Source organism: Oryza sativa, chromosome 7 (assembly GCF_034140825.1).
Source record: "Oryza sativa Japonica Group chromosome 7, ASM3414082v1".
Lineage (NCBI taxonomy): Eukaryota > Viridiplantae > Streptophyta > Magnoliopsida > Poales > Poaceae > Oryza > Oryza sativa.
Genome location: NC_089041.1, coordinates 17,990,981 through 18,003,291, shown reverse-complemented (window position 1 = coordinate 18,003,291; position 12,311 = coordinate 17,990,981). Strand labels below are relative to the sequence as shown.

Sequence of the window (12,311 nt, the reverse complement as noted above, 5' to 3'; positions counted from 1 at the left end):
CATAAGGCTGGCCTAGAATTGTGAGTCCCCAACTTTAAACTCAACTTGTGACACAGGTTTTGAGCCCAAGTACTTGTTACGAATCAATTGTTGCCAGACCCCATCGGTCGTGAGTAGCTTAAATAACCACTTGCTAAGAAGGGCAATGTTTTTCATATCTAAATCATGAATTCCTAAACCCCCTTGTTCTTTGGGTCGGCACATAATACTCCACTTCGTCAAACGATACCTTTTCTTTTGATCATCACACTGCCAATAAAATCTCGAGCGAAAATAATCAAGTTTCTTAAGTACACCTCTCGGTATTGCGAAGAAAGACATCATATACAGTGGAAGACTACTAAGCACTGAGTTTATCAATGTTAAACTTCCTCCTGTGGAAAGTAGTTTCCCTTTCCAGCTACTGAGTCTCTTCTCAAAGCGTTCTTCTACCCCTTTCCAATCTGCATTTCTTAGTTTCCTATAATGGATAAGAATGCCTAAGTAGCATAATGGGAATTCGCCAGAAGCACAACCAAAGAGATCAGTATATTGGTCTTCCATGGCTCGAGCATCACCAAAACAGAATAATTCACTCTTATGAAAGTTAATCTTGAGACCTGAGAGCTGCTCAAAAGCACAAAGCAGAAGCTTCATGTTACGAGCCTTCTCAAGGTCATGATCCATAAAAAGAATGGTATCATCAGCGTACTGTAGAATAGAAATGCCATCATCCACTAGATGAGGGACTACTCCACAAATCTGTCCATCTACTTTGGCTCGATTGATTAGAATAACCAACATGTCAGCTACAATATTAAAAAGCATCGGCGAAAGAGGATCACCTTGTCGAAGGCCCTTTTTCGTTTGGAAAAAAGGTCCGACGTCATCATTTACTTTTATTGATACACTTCCACCCGAAACGAAAGACTCGATCCAAGAAATCCACTTGGTTGAGAATCCTTTCATACGAAGTGCTTGCATCAAAAATGGCCATTTGACCTTATCATAAGCTTTCTCAAAATCAATTTTGAAGATCACTCCATTTAGTTTCTTCCGATGTAGTTCATGTAAAATTTCATGTAAAATGACGACACCCTCCAAGATGTTTCGTCCTCGCATGAAAGCTGTTTGGGTCGGACTCACTACATGGTCCGCCACCGAGTTAATCCTATTTGTGGCGACCTTAGTGAATAGTTTAAAGCTGACATTAAGCAGACAAATAGGTCTATATTGTTGTATGCGATTCGCTTCTTTGACTTTCGGGAGCAAAGTTATCACCCCAAAGTTCAAACTGATCAATGGCAATTCACCAGTATGTAATTCATGGAATAAATTCATCAAATCATGTTTAATGACTTCCCAGAATTTCTGATAGAATTCTGCTGGAAACCCATCTGGGCCCGGTGCTTTGTTATGCTCCATGTCAAATACAGCATCTCGTATTTCTTTTTCCAAAAATGGTGCCGTTAGGAATTCATTTTCAGCCTCTGTGACCTGTGATATATCCCCAGTCCTAGATTCATCTAGCGTAAAAGGGTTATCTTCAGGTGGCCCAAATAGTTTCTTATAGAAACTAGTAATGTAGGCCTTGAGAGCTGCTTGCCCCTCTATTTTCCCTTCGTCCTGTTCTAGGTAGAATATCCGTTTCTTCCTGTGTTTGCCATTGGCAACCATTTGGAAGTATTTGGTATTATTATCTCCTAGACGAACATCAGAAGTTTTGGCCCTTTGAAATCACTTTGTCTCTTCTTCTCTTAGAAGCATAACTAGTCGATCTCTTGCTTGAGTAAGTTGATCTCTTTCAACTTCAGTCAGGACTCGAACCTCTGCAGCGATGTCCAATTCATCTATGGTCGATTGCAAACTTTTTTTCTCTTGCTTATACATACCACTCATATGGGCCGCCCAACCTCGTAGATGCTTACGCAAAGCACTCATTTTATTGTTCCATCGTTGGACCGAGTTGCGCCCTTTGACCGGCTTGTTCCAAATTTCGACAACACGGTCGTGGAAATCATCACGAGTCAACCAGCTTAGTTCTAGTTTGAACTGTTTATGGTTCCCGATGAAAGCCGCAGAACCAGTATCAAGCAAAAGAGGAGTATGATCTGAAACCCCTCGCTCAAGAGCATGTACCGAAACTATCGGAAATTTGGATTCCCACTCCGTGGTCATTAAGACTCGATCCAACTTCTCATAAGTTGGGTTGGCTAAGGAATTTGCCCATGTGAATTGTCTACCTGCTAAAGCAATTTCTCTCAAGTCAAAACTGTCAATTACAGCATTGAAGAGAAAAGGCCAGCGGTCATTATATCTATTGTTGTTTTTCTCTGTACTACTCCTCAAAATGTTGAAATCACCACCAATGAGCGTGGGATGTGGATTTTGTTGGCAAGCGCGGACTAGCTCAGCTAAGAAGCTAGATTTGAATTCATCCTGTGCTGGTCCATAGACCGCCATCAAGATCCATTCGAATCTGTCCTCTTTGTTGCGTAAATGGAATTTAACGTAAAATTTCCCTTCCACAATCAAGGACAAGTCCATTACAGCTGCATTAATACCGAGTAATATACCTCCTGATCTGCCACGAGGGGGAAGACAGTGCCAAATGAAATCTGCGCCCCCAGCTAGGCGATCAAGATTCGTCTTTGACACATCATTCTTCCTTGTCTCCAATAAAGCAACAAAATCAAGATTGTGTTCCTTAATGTTCTCAGCAACATACCAATATTTAGCCAAGTCAAGTAGACCTCTGCTATTCCAGAAGATGCCTTTCATTTACAACCTTTTTTGTTCTTGTTACTTTTGGTCCTGGTCGATTGACCTTTCTTTTTTGAAGCAGATTTGGATTTTCGAGGGGTATCTATTAAGTCACAAATTGTTGTGCTAAGCTCCGCATCATCCAAGTCTACTTCAGAAACTTCCTTGAATAAGTGAGCGAGTAAGATGCCATCAGGTTTGGCATCCTCATCATCACCATCATCAAAAGGATTTTGATCATTCGCTTCATCAATAACCTTAGCTTTCATCTTAGTTTTAGGTGCTACTTTCCATCTGTCAACCTTCATATGTTTAATAGCATTAACAGAAAAGGCCACGTTTTCACTTCCACTACCCAAAGAAACTCCTATCTTTCCCAAATTGGAGGAAAATTGTTCATTGGATAAATAAACAATGGAAGAAGATGGGAGGTTAGAATGCATACCTATAGAAGGGTCAAGGTATGATGTAGACGAAAGTGATGACTTCGCTAAGTCAGCCATCTTGGACATCATTGGCCCATCCAGATTTCTCATCGCTGCCCTGCGTTTAGCCTTCGTCGTTGAATCCTCATCGGCCGCTGCAATGCCATTAGATGATATGGCTGCATTGCAGCGATCACTATGGCGAAGCCCTTCGGTCTTTTCCTCCTGTAAAGGAGTGCATGGGGACCTCACATGCCCGAAGGTCGAGTGCTTGATGGAGCTCGATCCGGGCTGAGTGACATGACCCTCATGTGTATAGGCAGCAGTTTGAGTTGTTGTAGTAGGCACTGGTGGTGTTTGCACGAGTGAAGTAGGCATCGGCAGGGTCGGCACTAGTGGAGATTTTGTCGGCGCTGATGTTGATTGCCTCGACGATGCCAACGGGTCTACATGGGTGGAGTGGATGCCGGCAGGGTCTGCACAGGAGCGGATGGGGGTGGGGTCGACGTGAGCGACCACCCCAAAGGTGCAGGCGTAGGTGGAGACACCGCCATTGTCAGCCCGGGTGGAGTATCCATCGATGATGAAGACTTCGGTAGAAGCACAATCAATGTCGGTGCGGCTGGCGCAGCTGTTGAGGTCGAGAGAGAAACTTCTCTCCGACCGTATGATGTCGATCCGGTCACCCTTAACGGAGTGACCGCAATGTGCTGCTTGTTCACTCTAGTGCCCAGGATAATTTGCTGTCTCTGTGGCACAGGGCGACGATCCTCAAAAGGAGTCACTGCTAACTGCATAGGAGTTGGACCTGAAACTGCAGCATTCGAACTCTCCGGTGTCGATGTATTCGCCTTCTTCTTTTTTGCTGCATGATCAGCACTACCTCCATCCATGTTGCTACCATTATCAGTACCCGCAGAATCATGATCCATAGTATCATTGGATGGGGTGGGAATGGCAGGTTGAAAATCTTCAGGCTCAATAGTGTAAATCAGCTCATACCCATGCTTCCCAAACACAACATCAGTAGTGAAAGGGAAATGTTCCCTATCCATAATGCCCACTTTGATTCGGATCACTCCCAACTTCCGGAAGGTTAGCATGTCTACTTCTTCTGTAGCCCCAATTACACTACCAAGTGCCCAAAAACCGAGATAATGCCGCCAAGCATGAGGAACACCGGTGACATGCACCCATGCCATATCCAATTCATATGAGGGAATAACATCACCTGCTTCCTGCCACTCGGAGATCGTCAGAGCAACCCCATGATTCTTTAGGCGAAACTCGACATCAGCCATTCTTTTCAGTTCCTCCTCCGATGGGAATGTAACTAGGAAAGAATCTTTACCGTGTGGCAAAGCCTCCCAGTTCCAATCTGCTCGAATAAGCCTGGCAAGCTCTGTCTGTACCCCATCCGCTCCTAGGTGTCCACCCGTGATCGTGACTAAAGCTGTAGGTGCCGGAACTGTAGTCTCGAGCTTGTAATCAAAGTCTGGCACTTGAAGAAAACCAAGCTCATTCTTGCCAAACCCAAGCAGCGACGCATTTGGTTTCGGCATCTTCAGGATTGGGCACTTGATAGACAAATGTGAATCCTTCTTGTTACATATAATGCAATTCAAATCTGCCTTGCACACAGCAGGCAAATGTCCATTGCACTTGCATCTGTAGCAAAAAGGTGGTCGTGGTTTCTTTGCCTTTGCCGCTGGTACCTCAGTTGTTGCCATTGCTTTGTGTTTAGCCGGCACCTCAGTTACCTATTCCTAGCGAGCAGGAACCTCTTGGCGCTCCTCTTCTCTGCGGCTCTGATCAGGACGGCGACTAGCATGAGTGTCAGCTGGCCGGTGATTGACAGGACAGTGTTGCGGTCCTCTGTATTGCCGGTTGAAGCCTCGCCCGGCTGATCCTGGTGACGATGGTTGCCTGCCGCGTGCGTATATCCACGTCCAGCATCCTGTGCGCCCCGATTATCTTGGTCATAGTTCCTTCTTTGCTGTCCTGTGTCTTGCGCAGCAGCAGCAGCCTGAACTGCTCCCGATCCTTGTTTGTTCCGCGGCAGCGCGCCGTGCGGGTGCGATGGTGGAGCAATCAGGCCCCGGGGTGGCGCCGCTGGGCGGCCGGTCATCTCGGCGTACGTAGGATGGCACACGGCGGCTGAAGGTTTCGTCGAGTTAGGGTTGAGCGAAGAAAGTTGCAGTGGTTTAGGGAGAAGATTGATCGCTTGAATCGCGATTGACTTCTGCCTACAAAACCTTGGGCCCCGCAGGTCAGCCCTCGAGCGACCGTAATGTTTTGCTCGTGAAATTAAGTCCATCCGACGGTTCTCAGCGATGGCGTTCAAATTTTGAGTCGCCCACTGATTACGCTTCCGATCCGATGTTGTAGGGACAGAGTTGCCTGCCGGCGGCGGCAATATACCATTACAGTTATGTCGAATTAGAGAAATGCCATTACAAATCATCTACTCTCTCCGTTTCATAATGTAAGACTTTCTAGCATTGCCCATATTCATATATATGCTAATGAATCTAGGCACACATATATGTCTAGATTCATTAGCATCTATATGAATGTGGGCAATGTTAGAAAGTCTTACATTATGAAACGGAGGTAGTATTTCAAAGCGTGCCATCTGAATATGGGCAGAATAGTTTCCATGCCATGCCGTACGACGTAGGCTCGCGTTGACTTAATTTGACCAGTGTGTAGTTTCATATGGTCGCTAATGCCCCTGCATACATGGATACATCGGCGAGTTGGTTCGTCTCGACCACGAGAAACCGCTCCTTCCCTGTCCCCAAACCATTATGTGGCGGCTATCGACGGCGGTAGAAACCCTAGCTGGCGGGTGGCAGCAAGTCCCTCCGCATCTCTAGGGGACCGCGGGAGCGGCTGCGATGGACGAATCGAGAACCCTTTCTTGGTTGAGCAGGTGTAGCGAGGAGCGGTCCCAGGTAGAAGCGTGCGGCATCCCCGAGCTCAAGTGTGCTTGTGGGTGGCCGGCAGCTCCACGCACGTCGTCCACTATCAGAAATCCTGCCCGGCGATGGCTGCAATGTGGGGGAGAGGTGAATCTTTGGCCACGAGAAATTTTGAGTTGCATCTCCTCGATTTCTTTCCCAATTCCCTTTCCTTCCTTTTCATGCAAGGTGTACGATGCTATTTATGGATATGGGAGGTCTCCTCAGGAGTATGTCGAGGATATGATGGCATACTACCATGCCGGCGAGTATAATAGCCTACGGGAGACGCAACCAGTTGCGGTGGCAATTGGTAGATGCGCAGGGTCACAACATCGAGTTGTCTAGTATCTTAGAAGAAAAAGAGGAGCAATTGCAGCTGTGTAGAGATGAGCTGAATCAGTCTAAGAGGGAGCTTGCAGAGATGAAGGACAAAATAGAATCAGAGAAGGACATGCTCCAATGGGTTATGCACATGCTAATGTTGATGTGTGTTCTTTGTGTGCCAGTAGTTGTAGGGAAGAACTACCTTAGGTAGTTAGTAATTGCTGTGAGTGTGCAATATGTAATATGCAATCTGTAAATGACTTGTGGAATTAATCCTAGTTTCATTTTTAGTTAAATGTGAGCAATTGTGAAATCTGTAATTGGGCTGTGCATTTCTAGTTGCAGATTTACCAAATGTGAGCAAAGCTGAGGAAATGTGACTTATGTGACAAATTTCAGCAACATATGTGAGCAAACTTGATTTTCATTTGTAAATTTCAGCTACACTAAATGTTAGTTGCACTAAAACTGTCAAAATTTGGCAATGTGAGAATGTTAGCAACATTACAATTTGCAGCAGACCAACAAATTTGCTGGTATTTTCAGCAGACCAACACAAATCTGAGGATGTTACAATATATGGAGCAAGTTCATTCATATAAGGTCATATAAATATCACATATATGGAGCAAATGTCAAGTGCCACATAAATTTTTGGTATTTCAAGCAGGTATTTCAAGCAAACCAACACAAATGTGAGAATGTCACATGTATGGAGCAATTTCATTCATCTATGCCACATATGATAGTTTGCATAGCACAGCCAACTTTAGAATACATAATAAGAAGGTCTTAGTGCCATTACTTCACTGCTACATCACAAAATAAGCAGGTCTGCCAGCCATCACAACATAGGTGTGTCTTAGGCATTACATCACATAATAATTACAAAAGGGAACCCACTAATCAGCTAGCTTACACATGCATTACATCACAAAATAAGCAGTTCTTGGGCCATCATATATTACAAAAGAGAACCCAGTAATCAGCTAGCTCAACATCAAGCTGGGTTGGATGGTTGAGACACACCAAACCAATCTGATAGCCTTCTAGGAGTAGTTGTTGGTGGAGCACTGGAAGAAGCAAGATCTCTCATCTTCTGTGGTGTTCTTTTCTTCTTTGGAGTTTTTTTTTCTTTTTGTTTGGTGCAGATGAGCTAGCTTCAACATCCACATTTGCTGGCCTCCTCCTGCAAGTGAAAAGAAGACACATAATTCAACAACAGTAAGAAGTCATGGATCAAAATGGAAGGGTTCAGTACATACCTTTTCCTGGGTGTTTCTTCGGCAGCCATGTCATCTTCATCTAGTGGCTCAGCCAATTTGCAAGTTTTCTCAAAGTGCCCAAACTGTTTGCATCTCTTGTATTTCACCTTCTTTCTCCCAGGCTCAAGACAACCCCTTATCCTTCGCACTCTAGGCCTGCCAGCTCCTCTTCTCAGTCTTGGAGGATGCACTTTGAACCCAAGATCAACTGAAGGCCATTGTAACCTATCAGTCATGGGTTGAATCCTCCCTGCATAAGCTGCTCTAAAGTATTAGACACTGTAATATGGATGCACAAAGTCCTGAATCTTTCCCCTGTTGGTGCATATCCAAGCCACTGCATGCTTGCAAGGCTTTCCTGTCACCTGCCATACCCTACAAGAACAATTTCGGTTGTCCAAGTCCACAGTGTCCCTCTAGGTGCTATTATCACTCTCAACCATTGTGACTTCAGCAAATCCATGGTCACTTCTAGCCACCTTAACAACCTTCAGATTACTAGTTGCAATGTTCAGCTCCTTCATGACACCTGGTAGGATTCCATCATCCATCTTGCTAGCACAATCTCTTCTAAGTGCAAATTTCACCATGACTATTTCTCTAATGGAATCAACCAACTCATGTATGAGCAAACCGTTTAGGCCCTTGATCTGGTTGTTGAAACTCTCTGAAACATTATTTGTCAGGTAATCACACTTGCTAAGTTCTGAAAATCCACATCTATACCAAATCCTTGAGTGGTGCTTCTCTAGGTACTCTATTGCATCAGGCCTGACATCCCATATATGCTTCAAGTGCCACTGAAACCTATCCTCGGTATAGCATCTAGCAGCTAGGTACAGATGATTAGTGAAGATTAGCCCTTGGTACTTCTTCATGAAATTAGAATAGAGATGCCTCATGCATTCTCTAAACCTTTACATGCATATGTAGAAATAACTAAACCATCTGGGTCTCCTATGGCCTTATTTAGTTGTTGCATGAACCAGAGTCGGTTATCATCTATTGTCGAGTCAAACACAACATATGCTACATAATACAACCAGTTATGTCCATCTATAGCAGTGGCTGAAGCTAGCTGTCCAGTATATTTACCAGTTAACCTAGTTGCATCTACACCTAAGTAAGGTCTACATCCAGCCAAAAATCCATCTATGCAAGGTTTCAATGCAACAAAAATTCTCTTAAAGCACATCTTCTTGCCTACTTTCTGCAACTCTATCTCTACAATTGTACCTGGTGACTTGTTCTGCAGTGCAACCTTCCAGTTGAAAAGAAGCTGGAAGCTTTCTTCATATGTACCATGGATCTGCTCCATAGCCTTCTTCATACCAGACCATGCTTTGGAGTATTTCAACTTGATCTCATATCTTTCTTCAAGCTTCTTCCTGGCATCAGTTGGTCCCTTGCTAGGATTCTTCTTAATCCAATCAGAGAGTCTATCTGCACACCAGCCTTGAGTAGCCATCTTCCCTTTATGTAGCTTTGTAGAAGAACAAGTGTGCTCAAATGGAAGGACCATAATCTGCATGAGTAATGCAACACATAAGTAAACATCATTTGAACAACAAAACAAAAGAAATTTGGGAAGAGTTTACCTTTACAGTCTTCTTATCCTCAATCAGAGATGCATTTATACACCAAGGGCAACCATCAGCTGCACCTTTTGCAATAAACCTTGTAGGATCTGTCTTCATACCTTTAGCAAATTCAAAACCTTTCAAGATGGCATAATGCCTTACAACTTTTCTGAGAGTTATCATGGGGGAACAAAGCATCTTTCACAATGTTTGGATTCTCAAGGTCATGAATGATGTTATAAATCTGAGGATAATCATCTGTAATCTGTGCCTCAGGAGCTGCCAGCCTGCCACAGCACTAGCACTAGAACCAATCTCTCCACTCTGACCAGTGGCTGCAGCCCCCTGAGGTTCAGATCCAGGTTGACCTTGCTATTTAGATGCAGGAACATATAGGCACTCATCATCAACACCAACATACTCCTCATTGTCAAAGATATCTGCCTCTCTAACTTCTGCTTCCTCTGTTGTAAGCTGGTCAAAACCTCCAACAATACTAGCGGGGATGTCAGCAAGGATTTCATGAGGGATGTCAGGAGGGATTTCAGGATGGATTTCAGCAGGGAATTCAGGAGGCGCCACACATATAGGATTTAAAGCATTTATAGCAAATGGCACACCCTTTGCAGCATCCAGGATGGATACAATAAGCTCAAAGTGGCTCTCTTCTGCATATATTTCAAACAACTCTGGAATCTGGCCATTCTCCAATAGTCTCACGTCCTCACTAATTGACTTACAAAAATACCATATGGTAGGAGATTGGTTTGGGCCCCAAGTTAACTCAACAAGGCTACTCAACACAAACTCAACGTTAAAGCTATCTGATTCCACAACCCATTACCGAGTTGACCCTTTTGTGTAAGTTTTCCTACCAACAGCATCTATTGTCACATAGCCTTGAACCCTAACGTCTACCGAAAACCTGTGCCTACCAAACAAATCACCACACATGAAGAACAATGCCAGCCAAAGATGTATGATGCAGAAAAAAGATGCTTTGCCTCTTAACATTACAGGTTTCAATTGATTTAGGGTTAGGGATACTCATGGCCTTGAACAGATGGTCGGATTGGATTCGCCTAGATCCATCTCCTCGCCGTCTCGCCCAGGGGTCCGCGGGGAGGGGGGTTGTCGCCATCACATTTCCAGCACCATCACCTGCTAGCGGCGCATCTCTCTCGCTCGAATCCTCGCCTCCACCGCCGGCTAGATCTGGAGCTCGAATAGGAAGGAATGGAGTAGGGAATGGATGGAGCAAGCATACGGTTGAGCTGAACCAGGTCAGTTTTAGAGCGCGTCTGAAAGGGGCATTTCCGTCCATACACAAATATGTATCCGATACTACGTGTACAAACACGGGAGACGACCAAATTATGGGATGGACCAAAATTAACATCAATACGGATGGCATGCTTCGAAATAGGCGATTTATAATGGCACTTCTCTAATTCGACACAATTGTAATGGCATGGATCCAATTAACCTTTTTCTTGCCTAAGTTTCAATTTTAGAATATTTCGGTGGGAAACTAGGATTGTGAGACTAGAATATAGGTGTGCATTTATGCTCCCTGTTTCATATTGCCGTTTTAGTTTTCTCTTGAGGCAAATATTTATATCAACACATAAACCAATGATTCGCAATGAGAAATATTTTTAAAATAATTTGCATTTTGTTAAATTATACGAGTTTCTAGAACTGATGGTCTTGACTTAGGACAAGTTGTAATAATAAGTAATTTGATAGGAAGTATATTTGTCTCGGCTAGATAAAATTTTTGGTTCGTCACAACTTGTCTACTCCCTTCGCCCTAAAATATATAGATATTTTTGTAGTTCTAAAGGAAGGAACAAATGAGAATAAGAGAAAAATTCTTCTAATTTGCTTTGTCCAAGTGGGATATATGACGCATTTGTTTTTCCATTTTCATTCGAAAGAGTTTTTTTTTCCTATTTCTCTATTCACTCCATGGAAAAACTCAATGCAATGAATTTCTGCTGGTATACAATAAAGAGGAATATATACAAGGTCTTAAATCTTGTTATATTTTTTTTCCTTCAAAGAAAAAGAATAATTATATTTTGAACTGCTAAGGTAGCTATATTATAGGATGGAAGGGAACATTAAAAACTACCGTGTATAAGTGAACATTGGTGGAAACTAATCGGCCATTCATCATGCAGAAAATAGTTTTATAATACAATTTACCCTCAACTACGGAAGAAGATATTTAAGACCTTAAACTTTTGAAACCATATGAATTACCCCCAACCCCACCCCAACATAATCAAGGGTTGTTTTGTACTATGTGATATACACGTGGCACTAATTTGACTATGTGGCAACCCAGTTAACAAAACTATCATTTTTTAAATATCATGTTGGCTCCGTATGTCAGCACCTAGTTATTGTCTTCCCCCCATTCTCCCATCTCTCTCTCTATCTCTCTCTCACTCTCACTCTCATAAGACATGGACCTGCACAGTTGCTAGACCTCCCTTGCCACGTGCTCGTCACATGCCAACACCGCCTATGCTCCATGAGAGCCGCCGATTTCTCCGTGCTCATTGTGAGAAACCGTCGTCATGGCACTCCCTAGGAACCCCCCACCACTTGTAGATGTGCTCCCCTCTCTCTCTCTCTCTCTCTTTCTCCCTTGATGATCCCAAGAGGAGGCAGTGGTGGAACCCTACATGGTGAAATACTCAAGGAGGCGTCATGCCTCCTCATGTTTCGCTCATCTTCTGGTGAGCTTGGCTTGCTAGATCTGGCCATAGTGTGCTCAACCGCTAAATTCTCTTCTCCCTGCCTATTCCTTCCTGCCCTTACCTCCATGATAGTCATTGATGTTGAGAGAGAGGAAAAGGGACGTGCTCGCTCTTACGGCACTAGTGAGAGGAGCTCGACGTCGGCGTTTTGTCTTCCCTTCCTCTCCTTCCTCAGTAGTGATGGTGCCCTCCCCACTCCTCTCCCTCCCTATGCAAAGCTCATGGAGGACAACATATT

General features: G+C 43.9%; 1 protein-coding gene across 1 annotated transcript; it reads right to left on the bottom strand.

Moving 5' to 3' along the window:
* Positions 1-7,184: 7,184 nt before the first annotated feature.
* On the bottom strand, positions 7,185-10,186 carry LOC107281691 (uncharacterized). The gene is made up of 6 exons (XM_066312690.1): positions 10,182-10,186; positions 9,756-10,095; positions 9,574-9,674; positions 9,321-9,471; positions 7,723-9,247; positions 7,185-7,646 (listed from the first exon to the last, which is right to left on the bottom strand). The coding sequence occupies exons 1-5, from the start codon at positions 10,184-10,186 to the stop codon at positions 8,621-8,623; spliced, it is 1,224 nt and encodes a 407-aa protein (XP_066168787.1). The 3' UTR covers positions 7,185-7,646; positions 7,723-8,620.
* Positions 10,187-12,311: the final 2,125 nt, after the last annotated feature.

Bases quoted from the DNA above. Each gene is read 5' to 3' on its own strand.
- LOC107281691 (XM_066312690.1), bottom strand. The intron at 9,675-9,755 runs GTTAGAGAGGCA...GCATCTAAATAG, and splicing joins TTACAACAGAGGAAGCAGAA to CAAGGTCAACCTGGATCTGA. The intron at 9,248-9,320 runs GTAAACTCTTCC...TTACTCATGCAG, and splicing joins AGGATAAGAAGACTGTAAAG to ATTATGGTCCTTCCATTTGA.